Genomic DNA, 26,301 nt, shown 5'->3' on the forward strand with positions numbered 1-26,301 from the left:
GCTTCCCTTGCTCACACTCCGTCTGTCTGTATCTGTCTCAAAAAACAAAAAAACAAAACAGAAATAGGAATACAGTGGAATGTTCTCAACCTGATAAAAATCATCTACAAAAAACCTATGGCTAACATACTTAATGGGGAAAGACTGAAATGAATACTTTCTGCCTAAAATCAGGACCAAAACAAGGATGTCTGGTCTTACCATTTTTCTTCAACACAGTGCTGGAAGTTGTAGCAGTACAATAAGGCAAGAAAAGGAAATAAAAGGCACACAGACCAGAAAGAAATAATAAAACTGTCCCTATTTGCAGGTGACATGATTGGCTACACAGAAAATTCCAAAGAATCAACAACAACCACCAAAAAACCCCCAAGTTTGTATAATATGTGAGTTCAGCAAGGATAATCTTGTATCCACAAGATAAATAAGAAACACACAAAATCAATTGTATTTCTATATATTAGCACTGAACACAAGGACACCAAAATTAAAAATGCTGTATCATTCAGCAGCAGGAGGAGGAGGAGGAGGAGAGAAGGTAGAAGAAAAAGAAAAACAAGAAAGAAATACTTAGGTATAAATCTAACACCACAGGTACACCTTCCTAAGGAAGGAAATCAAAGAAGATCTAAATAAATGAAGAAACATACTGTGTTCATGGACTGGAAGAATCAACACAGTAAAGGGTGTAAGTTCTCAAGTCGATATACAGTTTAATGCATTTCCTATCAAAATCTCTGCAAGAAATTTTTAGATATGGACAAGATTATTCTGAAACTTATATGGAAAGACAAAGAAACTACAATAACTAAAACAAATTTGAAAAAGAAAAGTTAGAGGAATCAGTTTAGAGGAATACGATTTCAAAACGTATTGTAGGGGCCCCTGGGTGGCTCAGTCGGTTAAGCGTCCGACTTCGGCTCAGGTCGTGATCTCGCGGTCCGTGAGTTCGAGCCCCACGTCGGGCTCTGTGCTGACAGCTCAGAGCCTGTTGCAGATTCTGTGTCTCCCTCTCTCTCTGACTCTCCCCCGTTCATGCTGTCTCTCCCTGTCTCAAAAATAAATAAACGTTAAAAAAAAAAAAAAAAAATTAAAAAAAAAAAAAAAAAAAAAAAAAACGTATTGTAGAGTTATAGAAATCAAGACTGTAGTGCTGGCAGAGGGACAGACCCATAGATCAGTGGAACAGAATAGGGAACTTAGAAATAGATGGAAATAAATGTGCCCAATTTTTGACAAAAGTGCAAAAACAGGGGCGCCTGGGTGGCTCAGTTGGTTAAGCGTCCGACTTCGGCACAGGTCATGATCTCGCGGTCCGTGAGTTCGAGCCCCGCGTCGGGCTCTGTGCTGACCACTCAGAGCCTGGAGCCTATTTCAGATTCTGTGTCTCCCTGTTTCTCCGCCCCTCCCCTGTTCATGCTCTGTCTCTCTCTGTCTCAAAAATAAATAAACGTTAAAAAAATAAAGAAAGAAAAACTTTAAAAAAAACCTGGAAATAACCCAGATGTCTTTTTTTTTTTTTTTTTTGAAAAATGTCTTCAGGTTTATTTATTTGAGAGACAGAGAAAGTACAAGCAGGGTAGAGGCAGAGAGAGTAGGGAGAGAGAGAATCCCAAGCAGGCTCTGTGCTGACAGTGCAAAGCCCGATGTGGGGCTTGAACTCATGAGCTCTGAGATCATGGTCTGAGCCAAAATCAAGCATTGCACACTTAACTGACTGAGCCACCCAGGAGCCCCAATCCAGATGTCTTTCAATGGGTGACTCGTTAAACCAGCTAGTGCATCCATACCAAGGAATACCACTCAGCAATAAAAAGGAATGAACGATTGATAAATGCAGTAACCTGGATGAATCTCCAAAGAATTAAACTGAATGGGAAAGGCCACCCAAATAGGTTATATAGTATAGGATTCCATTTATATAATATTCTTGAAATGACAAAATTATAGAAATGGACTATAGATTAGTGGTTGGGGGAATAGAAGCAAGAGAGAGGTGGATGTGGCTATAGAGCGGCAACATGAGGGATTCTTGTGATGATTGAAATGCTCCTGGGTGGCTCAGTTGGTTAAGAGTCTGACTCTTAATTTCGGTTCAGGTCATGATCTCGAGAGCCCCACATTGGGCTTCGTGCTGGCAGTGGGAGCCTGCTTGGGATTCACTCTCCCTCTCTCTCTACCGCTCCTGCGCTCTCTCTCTCTTCTCTGAAAATAAATAAATAAACTTAAAAAAATTCTGTATCTTGACTGTATCAATGACAATATCCTGGTTTTGATTTTGTACAGTTTTGCAAGATGTCACCATTGGGAGAAACAGGGTAAAGGGACCATGGGATCTCTTTGTATTATTTCTTACAACTGCATGTGAATCTACAACTATCTCAAAATAAAAAGTTCATTAAGAAATAAAAATAAAAAATAAATAAAAAGTTCATTTAAAAAAGGGTAATGCTAGGGACACCTGGATGGCTCAGTTGGTTAAGGGTCTGACTTTGCCTCAGGTCATGATTTCATGGCTCAAGGGTTCAGGTCCCATGTCAGGCTCTGTGTTGACAGCTGGGAGACTGGAGCCTGCTTTGGACTCTGGGTCTCCTTCTCTCTCTCTGCCCCTCCTCTGCTCATACTCTCTCTCTCTCTCTCTCTCTCAAAAATAGAAAAATAAAAGGGATAATGCTTATGGTTAGAGAGTGTATGGCCAAGTTTTTTCACTCAATAAATTAGAATATATTTTTCTTAAATTAAAATTTTAAAGTATTTTTTAAAAGTTTTTATTTATTTATTCTGAGAGACAGAGAGAGCCCAAGGGGGGGAGGGGCAGAGAGAGAGGAAGAATCCCAAACAGGATCTGCTCTGTCAGTGCAGAGTCCAATGTGGGGCTTGAACTCACAAACTGTGAGATCATGACCTGAGCTGAAATCAAGAGTCAGTTGCTTAACTGACAGCCATCCAGCTGCTCCAGAAAATATTTGAAATATTATAATTATACCCAGTTTTGGAGAGTATCAAAAATAGGAACCAAATTTCTGGAGGGTAATTTGGCAAGTTGGATCAAGACTTTGACAAATATTGATATTCCTTAAGCAAGCAATTCTATTTCTGTGAGTTTATCTGAAGCCATAATGTATCAGAGGTGGGACACATTAATGTCTTATTTGTAACAGGGAAACTGAAACAATAGAGGCTTGGTTACATAAATTGTGATATATCCATAGGGTGGAATATTCTATAATATGAGAAACTGCATAATATAGGAATTAGGAACAGATTCTGGAGTCTGACCACCTGAGTTGAAATTCTAGTTACTTTACTTGTTAACTGTGTAACAAGGGCAAGTTACTTAACCTCTCTGTGCCAGTTTCCTCATTTGCAATATGAGGAAAACCTACTTCTTAATGGTGTTATGAGGATTAAATGCGCTACTATTTACAAAGGACTTTGAATACAACCAGGCATAAATTGAGAGTATTATGAAGCTAGCTCATGTGATAATTTTAGGTAGAAAAAAAGAGGCAGAAGAAAGTCAATACAGGGGTGTCTGGGTGGCTCAGTCAATTAAGACTCCAACTCTTGAGTTCAAGCCCCAACTTGGGCTCCATGCTGGGCATGGAGCCTGCTTAAAAAAAAAAAAAAAAAAAAAAAAAAAAAAAAAGGAAAGCATATACAATATGATTTCAGATATAGAAAATGTGTATATGTAATGAACAGAGACCAGAAGGAAATTTATCAAAATGGTAAGTCATAATCTCTGAATAGTCATCTCTCTGAATTAGTTTTAGTTTCTTTTTTATACTTTACTATATTTTTTACATTCCATATAATGTATCTGTTTAACAGAAAAAAGTTACTAATTTTCCAACGTGGGAAAATGGACTCCTAAGTGCTTTGTAACCTCTAAAGTGATGTATCCATGTGAAGGTAAAATGCTTTCTGATTCCCAGGAACCCTCTAAGTTGAGACTCTCATTCTCATTTTACAGTAGAGGAAAAGGAGGCTCAGAAAGGTGATATGCCTCCCCCAGGTTCATAGCAGTAGTGTCAACAATGAAGTGTTAGACTTGATAGGCAAAGTTGAGACAGGGACAGGTGGAAGTTATCACCACCAGAGATGTATGAATATGAAAGGGGAATGGAAATCACTTCTGAAGAAACAAACTGGAAAATAAAGTATCTGACACTATAATGCACAGAATCAGATAGACTGTCAGAAACTTTCCATGGGATGTTCTCACTAGGTTCATTATGGAGCAGGAACCTTTTATCCCAATGGGACAGAAATTTCAACAATATATCATTTTCATCTACTAAATTAGCAAGAAACACACACACACACACACACACACACACACACACACACACACACACACACACACACACTCCCTAACCCCTGAAGTGTGGGAACAAGTAGAAAAAAAAAACAATGAAGGCCAGGCCCTTTAGGGGCTAAAATCCCCACTAAAGTAATCCTCACCTAGTCCATTCCCCCATCCCCCTTGAGCTGGGACAGTGCATACAAAGACGTAGAGTTATCTAAAAAGGAAGAAAAATCTCGCTCCCCCTGTACTCTTGCTCTTTTATAGCCGGAAGATACTCCTCCTCCCCCAAAAGGGTGGGACAATGTCGAGCCTCTAAAAACCTCACCAACTGCCTCTGATAAAGTCCTCACCCCAATGCAAAAGTATATTAGAAAAGCCCATAAGGCCAGTAAACTCCAGCTTTTTCCCGTTGTCAGGCAAAATGGGCAACGGAGCCATGAAGGCCTGATCTTTCCAATAGTAAAAGAATTGCAAAAATCAGTTCGGCTGTAGGTCCATCACAGCCCTTTTACAATCGGTATTTTAGAAAATATTCATGGCGCTCATTCCATGTGTGCCTGGGGCTAGGGCTCTCTTAAGAACATCATTCGGACCCCAGCCCAGTATACTGTCTGTGCCCAAGAGTTTCATGATGCTTGCGTGACTGGTGCTATGCAGAACTTTGCCGCTGCTGTTCCGGTGTCTTTTAAACAACTGTCTGACACAGGGCAGTATTCCCAACCAAGGCAGCGAGCCCAGCTTCGTCATCGTCAGCAAAGCAATGCACTGAAATAGTGTGGTGGATTTTACAGAGGGCATCCCTAATGTAGGGAACTCTTAACTCTCTCTCACGGTTTCTTCCTATACACTCTGGTTACTCTAACTATATGTGAAGGCTTCTCCCTCATTCATTTCTTGGATTAATAACTATCATGATTAGAGCCAATTGTCTCTGGCTAGTCTAGCTCGGGATAGAGATTTTAAGAAATATTCCCAAACAGCTGCCAAAACTCCTTTTGTTTCAGGGAACTTCCCTGTTTTCCCTGTCTTCTCAACGTGGACTGCCTAATTCCACTAGTGGAAAACAAAAACAAAACAAAACAAAAATCGGTATCTGCTCATCTATCTGAGCTGACTGGCTTTAGGATCACGTGAACTCTTTTCTTTGCACTCTGTGGCTCCGTCTGCCTCGCCTTCAGGCCTCTTGGAGATTTCTCACCCTTTCTGCCTTCTCTCCCCCTCTCCTCTGGTTTCTGCACAGTCTGCGCCTGCAGCCTGCATATCTGACTCTTCAAAGCCTCAGACAGCACTCCTTCAGCCCACGCTGTCCAAAGTCAAAAACAACAACAACAACAACAACAACAACAACAAAAACCCGCCTCCTTAAACTTTAAGTTTTCCCACTGGTTCCATGGGAGAAGATTAACAATGGGAAACTTTTAAGAAAACACAGATAAAATATTATTAAGATAGGCATGTCTTTTAAATTATAAAACTTTATTCTACTAAAGTTGAGATGAATAAAATTTTGAAAGTACACTGGCATAAGGTTAAAATTCTGCTTTTCTCTCTGTTCAACAAGACAAAGTTTTCTTGGACTGTTCTGCTCTTGATAAGCAATGTAAACAAAGGTCTTTTTCCTCTTTTGTCTGTGGGAAAACCAAGGCTTTAGGTTTCATCTTCATCAGGTCTTTGATTGCTTAGGTAAAACTTCTCAATGTTAAAGGAACTAGGTTTTGCTAACAACCATATAATGCTGTACATTCGCCTTTAGGATCTTTTATTGCCACGTTGGTTAAATAAATACATAAAGTTTTAAGATTTGTAATGATCTGTAATCCTATTTAGGATGTGCTTAATAACTTCCTAAGGTTTTAACAAACTTCCCAGGATTTAAATGGTAAATGAAACATATTCGGTGTTTATACTAATTTAAGTTTGTTGGTTCTGTCTTTAAAGTTATCAGTATTAAATATAAAACTTTATTCTACTAAGGTTTACTAAAGGTCAAATAAGTTCCTGTTATCTCTGTTCCAATTTGTTAGCAAAAGGGTGACTTAAAGTAATGGTTAACTTTGTTTGCCTCATAGTTTCCATGGGTAATTGTTAAGATAGCTTTCAGTGTCTTTGGTAACCTAAAACTTTAACACTTTGCTTAAATGATAAATTGAATTATCAATTTATTAATAAATTAAATGATAAAAATAATTAAGTTCTTTGGACATTTAGACCTTTTCTAAATCAGATGGAATGATGAAGCACGGCTTACTAGACATAAGTTTATGCTTCTAACTTCTTTTGGCAACAAAAACTAAGAATATTTAAATCCAAGCTTGGGGTGCCTGGGTGGCTCAGTCGGTTGAGTGTCCGACTTCAGCTCAGATCATGATCTCGTGGTCTGTGGGTTTGAGCCCCACATCGGGCTCTGTGCAGACAGCTCAGAGCCTGGAGACTGCTTCAGATTCTGTATCTCCCTCTCTCTCTGCCCCTCCCCCGCTCATGCTCTGTCTCTCTCTCTCTGTCAAAAACAGGTAAACATTAAAAAAAATTTTTTTTAATCCATGTTTTATGCTTAATGGATTCATAAGTCTACCACCTAAAAATTTTTCTAATGTAACAGACAATTCACAATTGGTTAAATGTAAATAAAACTAAAAAAAAAAAATAAAAAAGCAACTCTGTATGTAGGAAAGTAAAAGGCAAGAAAGATACAAGAAATGGAAATATATTATTGTTAAAGGTAAAATAAAGTAATTTTGTCCTAAATGAGACTGGTTATTTGGAGAAAAATGGCTTGGGACAAAATCTAAATACAAAGAAGTGTTGTAGAAGGTTCTTGAAGGAAAATCTTTAAAAAGGAATTTTATGTGTGGTCAAAACGGACTAAGGTTAAAATAAATGGATTTTAAAAGTATACAGGTTAAGATTAAAATGCCTCCTCCTTTGATCCAAAGACTGGGAAAATTATGGCAATTCTCTTGGTGCCAGCCTTCAAAATCCTCCACATTTGTGTTATTCCTGTTAAGCAGAGGCATGGATGCTTACGCCACACGAGGGATGGAAAATATTTGAAAGGCTTTTACTAAGCTACATGGGAGTCGTTTTACTAAACTCAGTCCATTGTATGCCCCAAATGGATATCCACACGGTTAAAACATATTTATGTGGGCATTGTTGAAAAAGGCTTGGGATGCTGTCCAGACACACCTTCGCAGTGTCTTTTCTTCCCACCTGACAATATAGAAGATCTAGATATTTTAGATATGGCATTGCACCAACAGCTACAATATGCAGAGGATCAGCTTAAAAATGAATGGGCTGATTCCTGGGAAATGTGGCGCGACCTAAATCCTTTCTCACTTATGGCTAGCACCCATCTAAAATTCTGGATAATTTTGGGAAGCGGAATGCTTTTACTGTGTCTCTTTTTATGTCTTTGCAGAATCACCCTCCAAGCCATCCAAAAGCAAAAGAACGACCAGGAGCTCATCATGACGGTCCCGAACATGAAGCTAAAAGAACCAAGAAAAACAAAAAGGGGGAACTGTGGGGGATAAGCTTAGGAATCCCCCGGGCTTACACCAATGGGTGGACAAGGCTTAAACAAATACAAAGTCATAAAATGCTCAAACCTGAGTTTGGGTAAACCAGATTGGTACCCCAAGAATAGGGGGGTGCAAAGGTACCCCGAAAATAGGGAGGCATAAAGGTACCAGAAATAAGGAGGTGCAAAGGCACTCCAAAATAGAGGGGGGGGTGCAGAGCCCCCAGAATAGAAAGGGAGAGGCAAAGGCCTAAAATAGGAATAGCACAAAGGTGCCCAATACATAGGAATATGAAAAAAACAAGATTAGATATTCAGGGTAGAAGCACCCCCAATTTAGTACTATAGCAGAAAAGCTGCTTTCACAGGAGAATAGGGCCAGGTTAGGTAAATTGGTGAATTGGCTATGGACTGCTGCACTGCAGGCAAAGGAGCCCAGAGTGGAAATGGTTAACAAAAGAAAACGTGCCTTGTCAACCCTAAGCTTATTTCCCCGTCTCTTCCTCTAATATAAACAGTGGTGCCGCCTCATGTCCATCGTAAACAACCTTCTTCCCTACTGCCTGGCACCCGGATTTTTTTTTTTATTAACCCAAACCCCTAACCCCAAATATCCTCAAGATCCCCTTTCCCTCATGTCCACAAGTTAATGTTCACAGATTCATTATTTCTTTGTGCACATCCATCGCCATGTTTGTAAGCCTTCCGATCCTAATAAAAACGGGGCAAGGACCTTTGTTTGGGCCTCTTGTCTTTTCCTGGACATTAGCCATTTCTTGCTTTAATCCTGCGTCTGCTCTTTTGCTGACCAAAAGAGAACTTTAGACTTAGAGTCTATGACAGATGCACTATTCAATAAGTGGTGCTGGGACAACTGCTTATTCATATGGGGAAAAAAATGAAACAGAATTTCTACCTCTTACTACATACATATTTGAATTATACAACTTTGGGAAGACAGTACAGGAGAGATTCTTTACGACCTTGGGACATATAGATTTCCTAGAACAAGACAAAAACTCCCACTAATCCGAAGGAAAAGAGAAAATTGATTACATTAAAACTAAGAATTTCTTACTTATCAAAAAACAACAGAGAGAGGGTGAGAAGACAAACCACAAACCCAGAGAGAGATACCTGCAACACATATGGTTAAAATGTGCAAAGATTTCCTGTTAATTGAAAAGAAAAAAACAGTCATCTTTTTTTAAAATGGCAAAGACATGAATGTAACTTTTACAGAGAAACGATCATGATAGGATTCATATGAATAAATAACATATGAATAGGTGCTCACCCTCATTAGTAGTCACAGAAATACAAATTAAAACCACAATGAGAGATCATTTCGTACCTGCCAGGTTGGCAAAAAATAACAATATTATAATAGGATGTGCTGGTAAGGAGTTAGAACAAGAATTTTTATCTAAAGTTGGTGGGAGTACAGACTAATACAACCGTTTTGAGAAACAGATTAATACTATCTAGTTAAGTTGGACATGAGCATATCTGAAGAATGTTAGAGCAGTATTATTTGGAGTAGAAAAAACTAGAACTCAATGCTCATCAACAATTCATTATTATTTTTAATGTTTATTAATTTATTTTATTATTATTTTTTTAATGTTTTTGTTAACGTTTATTTATTTTTGAGACAGGGAGAGACAGCATGAACGGGGAAGGGTCAGGGAGAGAGGGAGACACAGAATCTGAAACAGGCTCCAGGCTCTGGGCTGTCAGCACAGAGCCCGACGCGGGGCTGGAACTCACGGACCGCGAGATCATGACCTGAGCTGAAGTCGGACGCTTAATCGACTGAGCCACCCAGGCGCCCCTAATGTTTATTTATTTTTGAGAGAAAGACAGAATGTGAGCGTGGGAGGGGCAGAGAGAGGAAGACACAGAATCCAAAGCAGGCTCTAGGCTCTGAGCTGTCAGCACAGAGCCCTGTGCGGGGCTTGAACTCACCAACCGCTAGATCATGACCTGAGTCGAAGTCAGATCCTCAACCGATTGAGCCACCCACGTGCCGCACCCATCAACAATGATGAATTAGTAAATTGTGGTATATTCATACAATGGATGATACACAAAATAAATAGACCATAGTTACAGCATCTATGTGAAGGACTCAAACACAATGTTGAGAGAAAAGCAAGTTGCAGAAGAATATATACAGCATGATTTCACTTACACAAAGGCAAAAACAGTCAAAACTAAACAATGTGCTGTATAGGGATAATCACATAGGTAGTAAAACCCGTTACGAAAAGCAAAGGAATTTAATAAGACAAAATTCATGGTAGTAATAACTCCAGGGGTGGGGAGCAGGGGCCTGTTATTGAGAAGGGAAACAGGTGGCTTTCAGGGCAAGGCAGTGTTTTATGGACACATGGACCAACTTGATAGAAGTGGTCACAACAGCCTTAAGTGTGGGTGAGATGGCACAGGCAGAAGGAGCAGAGTAAGAGGAAAAAGGAACATCAGCCCTTGAGAGCACTAGAGAAGAAGGAAGTTGCTAAGGTCAGAGAAGGAACTAAGTGAACAAGAATAACTACTGGGAGGAGAGACAGGAAAGTGGAAACCGAGGGCATGTTGTGTGTGCTGCTGGGAGCTGGGAATGCAGGCTGAGGCGCATCTGTTGGATTCAGCTAGGATCCCTGATGCCCTTAGCTGCAGAACTTTCAGCAGAGGCCTGGGGGTAGAGGCCACACACCTGAGAAATGAGTGGGAGGTGTGGAAGTGCAGATCCAGAAAGGGGCAACTCTGAAAAAGTTTGAGAAGGGGAGAAAGAAAATGGATGGCAGCTGGGGAATGGAGTGGGGGGGGGGGGAGCGGGGTTCCTTGAAAGATGTGAAAGGGTTTTCAGGTGGCCAGTTAAAATCACAAGTAGATACATTTTCACACCCATCAGGTCAACACAAATTTGTTAGGCTGACAAGTGACGACAGAGATGTGGAAAAACAGGCCCTCTCAAGATACTGCCAGTTGGAGGGTAAACGGTGAAACTACCTTGGAAAGCAATTTGGCAATATCTAGGAAAGTTACTAATGTGTCAGCCCATAAACTCCAGCTCTAGGTGCATTTCTGCGCCAGAGACACCCACACATGTGCACTAAGAAACAAGTACAGAAACGTCCATTGCTCCAGTATGTATGCAATAGCGATAGACTGTATATAACTTGAGCAAATAGAACAGATAAATTAATCATGTCATGTGTACAACGAAATAATATCCGGCAGCAAAAGCAAAAATAAATACATTTAAGCTATATACGTGACTTGTACAAACATAGTATTGACAGAAAAAAGCAAGTTGCAGAAGGCTAAGTACAGTATGGTACCATTTATATAAAAGTCAAATACAGAAAGAATTCTATGAAACGTTTGATTTACACATATGTAGTTAAAGTACTAAAATGCATACAAGTTTACCTAAACTAAGGATAGTGGTTACCTGGAGGGGAGCAGGGTGGAAGATCTGGGGTGTGCTAGGTACTTGACATATTGCAACTTTACGTATAATCCATGTGGTGTCATTTGGCCCATTTTACTAAAGAGAAAATTGCGGCTCAGGTAAGTGAACTGGTTAGAACGGCAGTTCCATTCAGTTTTGACTTCGGATTTCCAAGCTGAACGAATGAAAGAAAGAACGGCCTCAGGTTTGCTCTCAGGCCTCTCCCTGAGCTCCCTTCCAAACCCAGCATGGACAAAAAACGGTTTTTCTCCCTAGCAGGGATCGAAGTCTGTTCCGGTCCCGGCCCCGCCCCCTTGCGTTGGGCCCCGCCCCGGACCACTCAGCTCTAGCGGGATCCTGAATATGCAAACTAGAGGAAGATATTTAAAGGCGCCGGCGCCACACACAGGTCCCTGCTCAGCGCCGCCCTTCCTGTGCGAGTCTGTAGCCCCAGGCCTGGCCCCTTTCGCCCGTGTTCACCATTCTGTGCGGAAGCACTGTCAGCATGTCAGACAAACTGCCCTACAAAGTCGGTGAGTTTCCAGGAGTGCAGCCGGCCGGATCGACTCCGCGCCCGCTGGGGGCCTGTTGGGGAGGCGGCCGCGGGGCCGACGCGGGGCTCTCAGGACCCCTTGAATCGCTGGCTCGGCGCGATCGTGGTCGCGCGAGGCCACCTGGGGGCTGGAGTTCTCACGTCCCAGCGAGGCGGTAGTCAGAGGCGGCCACGGACTGCAAGTCCCGGCGTGCCGCGCGAGGCCCGGTGCAGCAGCGCGGGCTGCGGAGCCGCCAACTGGCGGCGTGTTGCGCTCGGAAGAGCCTGGGACTGGCGGGGACCGCGCACCTGGCCACGGCCTGGGACCTTTGGCACCTGCTGGGACCTACTCCAGGAGGCCACGATCCTGGCAGCTGGGTGGACCCGGACAAGTGCCCACCCCTCTCTGGGCCTCCTGTAGGGAAGGCGAGGGCAGTGGAGTCCCTCAGGCGTGGGAGGAGAGGCCTGGAGAGCGAGCCTGAGGTCGGCACTAGTCCCCTCACAGGAGACTTTGGGTTCGTTACTCAACCTTTAGGGTCACTCTCCTGGCCGACAGTGACAGCCGTGCAGAGAATCTCTAAGAAAACTTGGAGTGCTTAGAAAAATCCTTGCAATTTATCAGTTAAACTGATAGTTAATGTTCACCGGGCAGTTTACTGTGGGATGGGCACCACCTTCTATCTTTATTGTAGATTAATTCATTTTGTTCTCACGACTTTTTTGGAGAAGGGACTATTTCTCATTTTACGATGAGTATACTGAGACACAGGAATAAAGGTACCTTGCTCAGGATCTTACAGCTGTGAGTTGGTCTAGCAGGATATGAATGTAGGCCTTGTTTGCCTCTAAGCACACCTTTTCACCACTGTATATAAGTGAACACACCTGGAACAAACCTAATGAACTCTCAGCACAAACTTGTTCAGGCTGCTAGCAGTTTTTAAAGTAAATTTAAGACACCGTTAGACCTGGAGAAAGGCATCAGTATTTATGGAGCACTTGCAGTGTATCTGCTGATTTGTGTGTTTACAAGATAACCTTTGGAGGTGGACTTTATCCCATTATACAGAGAAAGAAACTGAGGCACTAGTAGGATGGACTTGCAAAGATTCTGTAGAAATAGTAGCTTATCAAGTGGCCAGAATAGACCGTTGTTCCCATGAAACTGAAGTACAGAAAGGTTAAGTCAAGGGCACATCAGTGCCTGAGCTAGAATGTGGGCTCCTCATACTGTGGAGAGATCAGCCGGTCAGGGTTGAGGGCATTGGGTTATGTGGGAGGAGGTAAGGCTGCATTTGGAAGTAGGGGAGTTGGGTGGATAGAATTGGAGGAAGGAAGCTGCCATCAGGAAAAGCATTTTATGCCAGACCTTGCCCATATCACATTTTTTTTTTTTTCCTTTTTTAAGTTTATTTACTTTGAGAGAGAGAACATGAGCAGGGGGGTGCAGAGAGGGGGAGAAAGAATCCTAAGCAGGCTCCACACTGCCAGCACAGAGCCCCATGCAGGGCTTGAACTCATGAACCGTGAGATCGTGACCCAAGCTGAAATCAAGAGTCAGATGCTTAACCTACTGATCTACCCAGGTGCTCCCCACATCACATCTTTAATCCTCAGGGCTCATAGCAAGGTTAGAGATTATTATTTCCATTTTACAGATGAAGAAACAGGCTCAGAAGGGGTATTGGCTCTTCCTCTTGGTTTGCCCTAGATAGGTGCTCCTGCAACTTCTATAATTCCTTAGCAACCTGGGCACCAAAAAAACCCAGAACTTGGAACACTAGACCCTCCTCCGTGCCCTTGGAGTTGAAGGATCTATGGAAAACTCAGGGGCTGGCATGCCTGTCATGAGGGCAAGTGAAGGAGTTATTTTTAGCTGGAGGAACCTGTGGTGGCTGAGGGGATGGAGCTTAGCAGGATAGGACAAAGCCTATTGTCTGCTATTGCTGGGCCCCTCCCATGATCTTTGATCCTTGAGAAGGGCCTCTGTCTGTAGCTCTGACACCTCTGCCTGGCCACCACCCCCACCTCTGCCATTGACTGGCTGTGGAACCTGGGGTAAACCCCTCTCTGGGCTCTTTCTTCATAGGTAGATGCAAATACTGGGTTCCCATTTGTTTTGTTTCTTGCCGCCCCTGTCTTGTGCCAGCCCCTTTCATGGACCCCCCTCTTATTCCTTTTTAACAACCAGGAATCGTTAGTAGATGTTTGCTTTTCTCTGTGCGAGGCCCTGCTGAGCACTGGAGATACAAAGGTGACTAGAGGATAAGTATAGGACAGACATGGATCTGGATAATGTCATGGTATTTTCTCCGTTTTGTGAGATCTGCACATTTATCTGTCTGCATGGCCACCTCCCCAGTTCTAGTCTTCCTCCTCCCTCTCTGGTCTCTTGCTCCATAGACACATGCAGCAACCAAAGGGGTCTTTTCAAAAGACAGATCTGGTCATGATACTCCCCTTAAAACTTTGGAGCTTCCCACCTCACTGGGACTAAAATCCTGACTCATCCTCTTACTCACTCTACCAGTAGAGTCACCCTGGTGCACTCTCTGTTCCTCCAGCAAGAATATATACACCAAGTTCTTTGTTGTTTCTAGGTTTTTGTTGAATATCTACTCTGTGCCAGATACTATATCAGGTGCTTGGGGAAGAGCCTTCCAAGCTAAGAGAATTGCTTGGATTAAAGCCCTTAAGTGGGAATGAATTTAGCTTCTCTGAAGGAAGGCCGTGTGGTTGAGCAGCTGGTGAGGAGAAAAAGGGTGGAGAGGTGGGGGAGAAGGGTGGGCAGTGAGTAGTTAGGATTTTATTCAAAAGTAAGGGCAAACCAGTGGAGATTTGTTTTTTACTTAAGCAGAAGAGTGGAGGTGATGTAACTTAAATTTTAAAACGCTTCTTCCTCTGGCTTCTGTGGGAAGAATAGCATGTGGGAGCAGGGAGACCAGTGAAGAGGCTGCTTCAGTGATCCAACGTGGCAAGATGTGTTGGGACATTGCAGATGGGTTGGAAGGGGGCGAAAGGGGAAAAGAGGAATCAAGAAATCTTAAGGTTTTGTCTGGGGTGGCTGGTTGAATGGTGGTTTCATTTCCTAAAATGGGAAGGTTGGGGGAGTAAAAGTTTGGGAAGGAGGACCGGGAGTCCCAGGGGCTCAAACCCAACACATAATACATATAGCTGGTCATCCAAGTAGAGATGGTGAGTAGATAAGTTGGATTATAGGAGTCCTAAATTCAGGGGAGAAGTTTGGGCTTGAAGTTTGGGTAGGAGCCATTGCTGTAGGGAAGGTATTTAAAGCCTGTAATGTAATGCTCTTCTGGAAAGAGGGAGATGATGGAGCCCTGAGGGCTTGGAAACATTACAGTGAGTTATAGGAAAAGGAGCCTGGAAGGCAGGAAGAAAACCACAGAAGGATAGGCATAGAAGCCAAGAAAAGACAGGATATCAGAAGGAGGGCAAAATTCATGGGAGCAGTGCTTCAGGGAGACACGTGAACATAGATAGTCGACCATTAGATGTAGGATTAGGCCAGTTTTGGGCGACCTTGGGAAGAACAGTTCACTGGAGTAGTGAGTTCTGCAAGGAGGTGAGAGTACATGGGATCAAGCCCCACCTAGCAGAGACCACTCTCTTGTACCAAAAGAATGCTTGGTGTGTAGCTACAGATGAGGACCAATGGATTCCATGGAGGAAACATGGCATAGCTCTGAATTCTTCTCAGTGAATTGTGAAGTGAGGTCATTAGTTGATAAGGAGAGGCATTAGAGGTTTGGACAGAATGGAAAAGAAGAGTGAATTTACTATGAAAATGTGTTAGGATTGCGGAGTGTCCCCGTGAGACTTATGGTCTTCATATGGTGATTTTCCTCCTGCTGGACTCTCTGGCTTGGGTGCAGTGGAAGGTTGGGTTTAAGCAGGGTGGGAGTTTTGCCAAGGAGTTCTCAGAGGAGACAGTGGAATCTGAACCTGTGGAAGAAGTTGAGAATAGGAAGGTGGTGTGGTGAGGGACTCTGGAAATTGGTAGGATTAATGCATTAGAGGTTCTGACCTGACTGACTGTACTCTTATTGGAGTTAGGGCTCCAGAGGGAGAGAGGATTGGAAAGATGGGACATGGCCAGAGTTGTTTGCTTGAAATCAAGGTTTTCAAAGGAGAGTAGCATTGGTAATGGCCTGCCAAGGTGGATGGGTGGGGGTGGGGCCAGAGGGTGATAGGGGAAGGGGGTTGTGTGTTGAGGCACTGTGGGAGTAAGTCCCTCCCATGGGGGAGGAATATTTCATCTCTGAATGCACAGTAGTTCTACAGTAGGGGGCAGACTGTTTTAGTTTTATTATTTGTTATGAAATTCTCTACAGTCCTTTCCCTCCACCCACCACCTCTTTGGGCGATTGGCAGGATCCGAATTTCCCTAATAATAAAAATCACCAGGAGTCCCAGCTCTCTTCCTAGACCTATTGAATCTTTTTTCCTCAGGGAGATGTTACAAGTATGCCTGATGACTGTATCGGGGAAGTTTGCAACCACTGACCTACAGAATGGGTTGGTGTGGCTGGGAGAGAAAGAGGGTGAGATTATTAGAAGAGTATTGAGATGGTGAGAGAGCATTATAGTATCCTTCTTCCTGTCTGAGAATTTGGACAAATTTGAAACATTTGGGGTGGCAGATAGAAGCCAAAACTTAACCCTCATAACTAATAGCATCAAAGCCAAAGGGTGTAGATTAGGGTTGAAGTCCGATGATCCTGCTAACAAAAGGCCAAATTCAGTAGTTACTCTCCAGGTACAGGCAAGGTGAGCTTAGGTAGGTATGGAAAAACTGCTTCCTGTAGGCTGGCTGGCTGCTGCTTGCTTGCAGAAGAAGGGAGAGCTGAACTGAGCATGCCCTTTGTTCCTCTCAAGTTTACCAATCAGACAAGGCACTCTGCTTCCCTTAGGGCAGAGAGGCCAACAGTGTTAGTTACACAGGTGAGTTTCCTCCAAGTGGAAAGAAATCAGTCTTGGGGAAACAGCATTTTCATATGGTCAAGGAAACGAAGCAAATGTGTTTAGCCCAAGGCGTTGGAGGAAGTCACTGAGAATGATGACTTGGAAGATGGAGCACAAGGAGCTACAGTCTTTAGGAAATGAGGAGGTTGGTAGGTGGCAGCAGAAAGGGTAGTGGGAGGTACGTATAGGTTGATAGCTAATTAAAAAAAATTTTTTTTAAGTCTTTATTTTTGAGAGAGGGAGAGAGAGAGAGAGAGTGAGAGCCGGGGAGGAACAGAGAGAGAGAGAGACACAGAATCCAAAGCAGGCTCCAGGCTCGAGCTGTCAGTGCAGAGTCCGACGTGGGGCTGGAACTCCTGAACCGTGAGATCATGACCTGAGCTGAAGTCAGACGCTCAACCAACTGAGCCACCCAGGCACCCCGATAGCTAATTTTTAAGGGACACTTACCTGCGTTGTAATTTTCACATACCTGTGTGATTCTTTGATTAAATGTGTTCTCTCACAAGGCTGTGAGCTGCCTAATTTAGTGTTTTGTGTCCACAAGTGGATAAGTGAGAGTGGTGGTGCTTTGTGGTTGGTGGGATGAGGCGGCTCATGGAAATCCCGTCCACCTTGGCCCTGCAGCCGACATCAGCCTGGCCGCCTGGGGACGCAAGGCCCTGGACATCGCGGAGAATGAAATGCCGGGTCTGATGCGTATGAGGGAGATGTACTCAGCCTCCAAGCCGCTGAAGGGCGCCCGCATCGCTGGCTGTCTACACATGACTGTGGAGACAGCTGTCCTCATTGAGACCCTCGTAGCTCTGGGTGCTGAGGTGAGTCCCTTGGCATTTCTGGTGTGGGGGCAGGGGAAGTCCAATGTGATGTCCCTTCCGGTTGGCAGAGGCTCCAAGCTTGTCACAGTGCCACCACCCTTTGTGGTGACTATTGTTATGCATATTTCCTCCCTGACTGGGAAGATAGTTTCTGAGTTCCCTCAATTCACATCTTCCTGATTGAGGAGCTCTGGTAGGAAAAACTCAACACCAAGGGCCTACTGAGTCCTCTAAGGACTGGTTCTCATTGGCCCTCCCAGGGTCATGTGCCTGCCATGGACCAAACATGGTGCCGGAAGGATGGTGTGCTCTGATTGTTTCAGCCTGGGTTATAAGTACCAACAGCTGGCAGCTCTTCCAATCTGTCTGGGAGTTTTGGAGTAAGATGGTTTCCCAAGATGGGGCAGGGAAGAGCAGCCAAAACCAACTGAGTACACCAAGGCTCATTCCTTGGACCTCTTATTTCAACATTCACACCCAGTGATGTGATTTTGTGGCCTTAGATACTGTCTGTATGGTGCTGACTCCCAAATATATGTGTTAGCCTGGACTTCTCCCTGAAACTCCAGACTTCTATATCCGGCAGCTGATGTGTCAGTCCTCTCCACTTAGAGATCTAGTAGACTTCTTAACCTCAACATGGCCACACTCATGATTTCCTATTCCCCTCTTCTTCCTTCAGTCTTCCTCATGTAAGTAAATGGAAACACCAGCCTTCTAGAACCTGGGATCATCCCTGACTCCTCTTTCTCTCTCACCCCAACAACTAATCCTGCAGCAAATTCTGTCCTCTCAACCTTCAGAATGTACCCACCTTCTCCTCTACTGCTACCATTGCGTTTCTTGCTGAATTCTTACAGCAGCTTTTTCACTTGTCTCCTTGCTTCCCGGTGGAGCCATTTACCCTCCACATAGTACCACGTGATGTTTTAAAGCCTAAATCAGGTCTTGTCAATGCTCTGTCTCCCATCTACTCATCAGTTGTCCCTAGCCTATGGTTGAAGAGTCAGCTGGGACTAGATCCTGAGCCTCTCCCTTCTCTGTCCACGGCTTTGCTTTATCCCTGTCCCGTGATCCCAGTGCTTCTGAGCTGTCTGTGACCAGCAGCCCTGTCTTGTTGGCTGTTGTAGGTGCAGTGGTCCAGCTGCAACATCTTCTCTACCCAGGACCATGCAGCGGCTGCCATTGCCAAGGCTGGCATTCCTGGTGAGTCTTGTTTGTTGCTAGGGGTTGTGAGAATGCATGAAGGGGCTCTGCTTCTCCCTGTTTGGTTCACTGACTCCTACTGTGGCAGGTTTTCCCATGGCAGGGGAGAGAAGTCATGGTCGTAGAATTCTAGTCTAGTGATTTAAGGAAAGAGTTGTTTTGTCCCACTATCATCTAAAATCCTATGGAATGCACTTACTGGCCCATCTCAAATCATGTAACCAGGAAGGGTGGGATCTTATGGTTGGGAACCACACGATGTTACAGAGAGGAAGTTCCTTAAAGGAAGGATGTAGGTCTATTTCCAAAAGAATCAGGGAGGGATACTGGGTAGAAAAAGAGCCTCAGAGGTCCATTGCCTAGGGTCTGATGGTCTAGGAACCTGAGGAAAGACTATCACAAGCTGCTAGAGAAACAGGCACACATCTGCCAGGGCTTGGGGAGGGGAGTGGTTAGCTCTGATGGTGATTAAATAGGACATTCACAATTCCTTCTAACCAGCCATAGGTAGAAGGAAATGGATGGAGGAGGACCGTTCCAGACCCTGGACTGTCATGTCTTCCCCTGCTCCTCAGCCTTATTTGGGCTCCATGACCCTTCTTTGGGAAGAGCCTTGTTTTCAAGACCATTGTCTGCTTTAGTCTGGGGGAGTGGCATCTGGGCCTCCTTGGCCACTGTTGTTTGCTCACAGGAGATTCTTGAGAGGCCCATACCAGTGTCCCAGTCTGGGCTGGCAGTCAGGAGTCCTGGATTCCGATGTCTGTTCTGGAATGCCCATGCTGCGTGACCTAGGCACATCTTTGCTCCTCTCTGAGCTGTAAATGATGGGTGATAGTAATGCCTGCCTCAGAGTGTTTCTGTGAGGAAAAACTAGATGGTGTATAAGGCAGTCAGAATAATGTCTGGTACAGAGAAAGTGCTCTATGCATAGTAGCTGCTATTTGTCACTTTTTGGCCAGACTTAGCCTGGGACAACCTACCACAGAGACTGCTGGGCAGTGCAGAATGACTCTTGGACCTTGGCTCATGGGTCCACTTGAGTGTGGGTCAGTAACGCTGTAGCACCTTTATCCCAGCAGTAGGCATTGTGGGTGGGAGCCCTGGTCACTAGGTTGAGGTCCCAGTTGCTGAGGCCCAGACAGAAAGTGGTAGGAGGGAAATGATTATTTCCAGATACCTATATCTTGACCTCCATCTCACTTAATCAGTACCATTGGAGGTGAGGAAACTGAGGCTCACAGAGGTGAAGTGATTTGCTCAGTCACTCAGCTGATGAGTGTAGAACCAAGATTTGCACTCAGATCTATCTGGTTCTAAGTTGTGTTCTTTTCATTGCCTGAGTCCTTAGAAGGGCTGGAGGTGGGAATTAGGTAGGTTACAGTGGCCCTGCTCAGGTGGTTTCCTGGAGCAGGCACCAGTGGGGAAGGCCAGGCCCTGATGTGCTGTGCCACTCAAACTCCAGTGTACGCTTGGAAGGGTGAAACAGATGAGGAGTACCTGTGGTGCATTGAGCAGACGCTGTACTTCAAGGACGGGCCCCTCAACATGATTCTGGATGATGGAGGTGACCTCACGAACCTCATTCACACCAAGTACCCACAGCTCCTGTCAGGTAAGTGCGGCAGGTGGGTGGGCAGGGTGTTGGTCGTTCTTGCCCATGAGAAAGCAGCAGGCCTGGCAGGACTCCCTACTGCCTCGAGCAGCAGATTCTGTGGAAGATGGGAGGATGGCAGGCTCCTGCAGACATGCTGGGGCCTGGCCTCCTGATTTCTGATGGTGTGGGGCTAGGTGGTGGTGGGTGGGGTGGGGTGGGGGGTGAGGGGAGGCCTGGCTAAGGTCTGGTTCAAGGGCAAGCATAGGCCAGGGCAGGGAACAACTGGGAAGGAGTCAGTTTTGCTAAAAGCAGTGTGGGGAGGAATGTAGAGGAGGTAGTGAGTGCAAAGGCCCTGAGGCAGGAAAGGATGGACTATTCAGGAAACAGAAAGGAAGTCAGCATGGCAGCTTCCTTCACTGGGTAGAGTTGCAGGATGTGGCTGGAACTTTAATCAGATTCAACAGACCAAGAGAGAAGAGTTGGGCTTGATCCTGAGAGCAAAGAGAAGTGAGTGGATGGTATTTAAAAGATTTCTCTGAAAATATATACGTTAAAAATGACTGCTGGCCCCTGTGTAGAAAATGGGTTGTGGCTGGGAGACCATGCAAGAGATGATGGTGGTGGGGACTAGGGCAGTGGCAGCAGGAATGGAAAGCTTGGGATTGCTGGGAGATGGAATCCTTTGGCCTGATGATGGTGATGGCTCTTCTTGCCTGCTAGTCTGGAGGATTGGGTGACTATGGTATCAGTCATGGAAATGGGAACTCAGAAAGAGGAGCAGCTTTGGGGGGTAAAGATGAGGAATTTGGGTGAGTTGAGGTGTGGGTTTTCTGAGGCTCTTGTGGCCTCATCCCAGAGGCACCCCGTTGATCCCTTGGGAAGTCCCTTCCTGGCCTTGGGCTCATTCCCTCCGTTCTTTTTCAGGCATCCGAGGCATTTCTGAAGAGACCACAACAGGGGTCCACAACCTATACAAGATGGTGGCTAACGGGAAGTTGAAGGTGCCTGCCATCAACGTCAATGACTCTGTCACCAAGGTGAGTCCGTGCGTCAGTGTCGTGTTCAGCTGTTGGTTCCCATTGCAGCTTAGTAGCCTCTGAAGAAAGGTCCCTGGGAAGGCTGCAGGCTAGGGACTTAGCCTTCATTTGAGGGGGGTAAGGGAGTTACAACTGAGGGTAATAAGTCCATTAAAGAGGGAAAGAACTGTACAGTGAGTTTTAGGGCTGGGCACCAAGAGCTTGAAAGTGAAGCAGGTTCTAAGCAAGTCTCTCCTAGCAGTTGATCCTTAGGAAGCCTTCTAGACTGGCATAGGCTAGGGAGAATGTCTTGGGCTAATCAGAGCAAGGGGCATATGAGTGCATTAGCTGGTGGGAAAAAGTGATCAGTCCAAGACCCACTAGGCCAGGATGCTGAGAGTAGGTCTGAGGCCCAGGGGTCTTGCCTGCCCCCATCACCCCTTTGCCCCTCTTCTTTCAGAGCAAGTTTGACAACCTGTATGGCTGCCGGGAGTCTCTTATAGATGGCATCAAGCGGGCCACAGATGTGATGATTGCAGGCAAGGTGGCAGTGGTAGCCGGCTATGGCGATGTGGGCAAAGGTTGTGCCCAGGCCCTGAGGGGTTTTGGGGCCCGCGTCATCATCACGGAGATCGACCCCATCAATGCACTGCAGGCTGCCATGGAGGGTATGACAGGGCGAGGGTTGGCTGTCAGCCACTGGGGCCAGAGGAGGGTCAGGGCCACCCTGGATGACCCGTGGACACCATCTCTGCACAGGCTATGAGGTGACCACTATGGATGAGGCCTGTCAGGAGGGCAACATTTTTGTCACCACCACGGGCTGTACTGACATCATCCTTGGCCGGTAGGTGCCAGGTTGGGGGTCTCAGGGAGCAAAGGAGGCTTAGGGCTGCTCTTTGTCCCTGATGGTCTTCCATGGGTTGGCACTCCCCAATAGGCACTTTGAGCAGATGAAAGATGATGCCATTGTGTGTAACATCGGACACTTTGATGTAGAGATTGATGTCAAGTGGCTGAACGAAAATGCTGTGGAGAAGGTGAACATCAAGCCCCAGGTGAGAAGCCTTAGCAGGGTGGGCAGATGGGAGACTGTGGGGGGACATGACTGTGGGCTAGTCACCAAGAAGGGTAGATGAGCAGGCTGTGGCAACCTGGGCAGTGGGATGAGGGAGGAAGAGAGCCCGGTTTCAGGGCCACTTAAAATCTTAGGGTGACACCAAGATATCCCCATTTTTTAAAGCACCCAAGATGATTCTGCTGGGCAGCCAATGTTGAGCACCACTCCATTCAACTTTTATTTAGCATGGTGGTTGAGAACATGGGATCTGTCCTTAAAATGTCCAGGCTCAAACTGCAGCAACTTAACCCTTTATTTATTGATTTTTTTAAAGTTTATTTATTTTGAGAGAGCACTCACATGCACATGCACACACATGCACTCACACGAGTGGGGGAGGGGGAGAGAGAATCCCAAGCAGGCTCTGCACTGTCAGCACTGAGCCTAGTGTAGGGGCTCAATCTCATGACCTGTGATATCATGATCTGAGCTGAAATCAAGAGTCGGATGGATGCTAACCAACTGAGCCACCAAGGTGCCCCACAACTTAATCCTTTAGTTTCTCTTAACTTCTTTAGTTTAACTTCAGTTTCTCTATCTGTGAAATGGGGATAATAATAGTACTTATAGGGTTGTTATTAGAATCAGATGTGATAAGTACACACACACACACACACACACACACACACACATATAGTTTGTGTGTGTGTATATATAACATATAGTATATGTTCTTAGCCTGTGGGATTAATGATAATTATTAGCTAATACTTACCAAGCGCTTACTATCTGCCAAGCCATATGTCAAGTACTTTACTTGTTCAGCTCATTAAATTCTCACAGCAGACCCATGAGATCTCTAGCTCAGAGTTGCTTAATAAATATTAGCTCTTATTAATTGTGAGTGCCACCCACTTGCTGGAGGTTGTTCTAGGACAGTCCAGGCCCTTCACAGACACTATTGGAGGCAGGAAGGCCTTTCTGAACAACAGGGTAGGATAAGGCAGTGGTGGACATTGGCAACAGTGCCCTACCAACCCTCACTGCTGCTTTGCCCACTTGCAGGTGGATCGCTACTGGCTGAAAAATGGGCGCCGTGTCATCCTGTTGGCTGAAGGCCGGCTGGTCAACCTGGGCTGTGCCATGGGCCACCCCAGCTTTGTGATGAGCAACTCATTCACCAACCAGGTGCTGGCACAGATAGAGTTGTGGACTCACCCTGACAAGTACCCTGTTGGGGTCCACTTCTTGCCCAAGAAGGTGGGTTTGCATCTCTACCCTCTTAGAGGTCCTCACAGTGTCCTCCACAGGGCAGAAATCATTCTCTACATTTAACAGAGGAGGAAACTGAGGCCCAAAGCAGGGTATGACTCCCAGTGAGTCGCTGTCGTCATCTGAAGGTTTGACTGGGTTGGAAGATCCACTTCATGTCCATGTTGGCAGGTCTCAATTCCTCACCACATGGGTCTATCTGCATAGGGTTGCTTAAGTGTCGTGATGAGATGGCAGCTGGTCTTCCCCCTAGAGTGAATGATAAACAGAAAAGCAAAGGAGGAAGCTGCAAGTGCCTTTTAGGACCTTGTCTCCAAGTCCCATGACATCATTTCTGCTTTATTCTGTTCATTAGAAGTAAGCTACTCAAAGGGTGAGGAATTGGGCTCTACCTCGTGATGGAAAGGGTATTATGAATTTATGGACAAAGAACTTAAGGATATATTTTAAAACAGTCACAACCATTTTAATCTAAAAAGGAAGTCTTGGCTATGTAACGGAGGAGTCTAAGATTCAGACACTGGATCCAGGGATTCGTCTTTCTCTTTGCCTTGACTGTTTTCTTCTTTACATTCACTTCATCTGTCAAATAGACTTGCCACTGGTGAGCCGAGACTGATATTCTCACTGTTTAAGATTCCCTCCCTTTTTAGGAATTGAACAGTCCTTGTCTCTACCTGTCATAGAATATATGTTCTGTCCATAGATATATTCCAGAGGAGCATTTGGTTAGTTGCTTGTGTTGGTGGAGGGTGAGGAAAGAGATGTAGTTGATGGTCCAACCAGGGATAGTTGGAGGGGAGTATGTAGCATGGTTCCCTCTTGAGTAAAGGGAGCCGGGCAGCCAAAAACAACACATCCGCTGAACTGGCTGTGAGGATAGAATGAGGTAGTATTTGTAACACATATGACAGATAACTCCCACAGAATACTTCTTGTCTCTATTGGTAGCTGGATGCAGGTACGGGGTCACACAGCATGGCACTGATTCTAGGTCTTCCCTGTGTTTTTCTCCAGCTGGATGAAGCAGTAGCTGAAGCCCACCTGGGTAAGCTGAATGTGAAGCTGACCAAGCTGACTGAGAAGCAGGCCAAGTACCTAGGCTTGTCCCGTGATGGCCCTTTCAAGCCTGATCATTACCGCTACTGAGAACCAGGCTGTAGTTTGCCTTATAGTTGCTCGCTATAAGGTGCTGGCCTTGCTGGGGTTCCACTTCTCTTCATCAAGAGCAAATGGCACCAACTTTGAAATAGGTTTGCTAATGTCCCCCATTGACTTCCTGGGGCTGGTCACTCAGTCTTTAACCTCTGCTGCTGTATCTCGCATACTGCTTCAAGTGTGGCATCGTGAATTGAGAAGCCCCTTCTGAAGCCCTGGTCATGATAGAGGTACACAGGAGATAACCGTAGGGAGCCATGAGCAGAGGGGTTTTGGAACTGCTCACTCAGTCAGTCCTTACTTAGGTTAGAAGTTGGCAGTGGTAGTCACAAAACCCATGCACTTTTCCATCTAGGCCCTCCCCTGACCTATGGCCTTTATATTCATGTTCTAATTTACTGGTTCACTGGTTCCTCAGCCCATGACTGATGAGAATGAACTATATCAAAGGGCAGGGAGGAACTCTTGGGAGTTTGTCCCTGAGAGCCTGGCTTAGTGCTGGACATTCTATTGTTTAAGAGGTTTCTCAGAACAGTGAGGTCAGTACTTTCAGTTCCTATTTTACAGAGGTTAGAATATAGTGTTATAGGAAAACCAAAAAAGGACAAGAGATGTGACAGCCAGAAGTTGAGAGAGGCCAGAGAATCATAAAAGCAGGCAGAGATCTGCCACCTCTTTGTAACATGATGGCTCCTATCACAACCCTGGATCAAAAATATTAATTTGGTTTATAATGTTTAATTAATGTTTATAATGTTAAAAGAGAGCAAGAAAGTGGGTAAATTAAAAATTTGGTGCCTAAAAGAATTTTGAGTCTTTATTATATAGGTAATCCACAGCCAACAATATATGGCATGAGTAAGGAGTAATAATAGTTCTGTGCTGATGAAGGCGAGGGGTTGTTCTGCAGTGTAGGGTGATAACGGCTGCAGATAAACTCTTGGGCTTGGAAGAATGAGTAAAGTGAAGAGAGAACTCTGTCTCTTCAGGTATGTCTCTTATTAAAAGCCTCTTTTTTTAACCTAAAGACTATCATTTAATAGGTGAATTTAGCCCACTTATATTTATTATAATCTCTATTCATATTTTTTCCTCTACCTTATATTTTTCTGTTCCAATTCATATTTCCTTTTCTCCCCATTTACACTTTGGGTTGATCCAGTTCTCCTCTCCTGTCTCCTGTGTGTAGGTGGGGGAGGGACTATTATTTATTGAGTACCTACTGGATGCTGGGTATTTTGTAGTTGATTTTCTTTATTCTCACAACAAGCTTAGTAATAATGTTATCCTAATCTTATAGATAAGAGTGAAGACTCATAGAGGTTAAGTGTCTTTCCTAAAATTTGTAAGAGGCCACTTAAAGGAAATTG

The 26,301-nt window shown here is 44.8% G+C and overlaps 1 protein-coding gene across 2 annotated transcripts; it reads left to right on the forward strand.

The window, feature by feature from the left end:
- Positions 1-11,688: 11,688 nt before the first annotated feature.
- On the forward strand, positions 11,689-25,738 carry AHCY (adenosylhomocysteinase). 2 transcript variants are annotated; one of them, XM_019458739.2, is made up of 10 exons: positions 11,689-11,825; positions 17,435-17,625; positions 18,756-18,831; positions 20,294-20,443; positions 21,350-21,462; positions 21,902-22,109; positions 22,201-22,288; positions 22,382-22,499; positions 23,567-23,761; positions 24,791-25,738. In XM_019458739.2, the coding sequence occupies exons 1-10, from the start codon at positions 11,798-11,800 to the stop codon at positions 24,920-24,922; spliced, it is 1,299 nt and encodes a 432-aa protein (XP_019314284.1). In that variant the 5' UTR covers positions 11,689-11,797; the 3' UTR covers positions 24,923-25,738. The 2 variants fall into 2 exon arrangements, with proteins under 2 accessions (XP_019314284.1, XP_019314285.1); XM_019458740.2 differs by lacking the exon at positions 11,689-11,825 and adding an exon at positions 12,185-12,307.
- Positions 25,739-26,301: the final 563 nt, after the last annotated feature.

Source organism: Panthera pardus, unplaced genomic scaffold (genome assembly GCF_024362965.1).
Source record: "Panthera pardus isolate Hobbes unplaced genomic scaffold, ASM2436296v1 HiC_scaffold_25, whole genome shotgun sequence".
Classification (NCBI taxonomy): domain Eukaryota; kingdom Metazoa; phylum Chordata; class Mammalia; order Carnivora; family Felidae; genus Panthera; species Panthera pardus.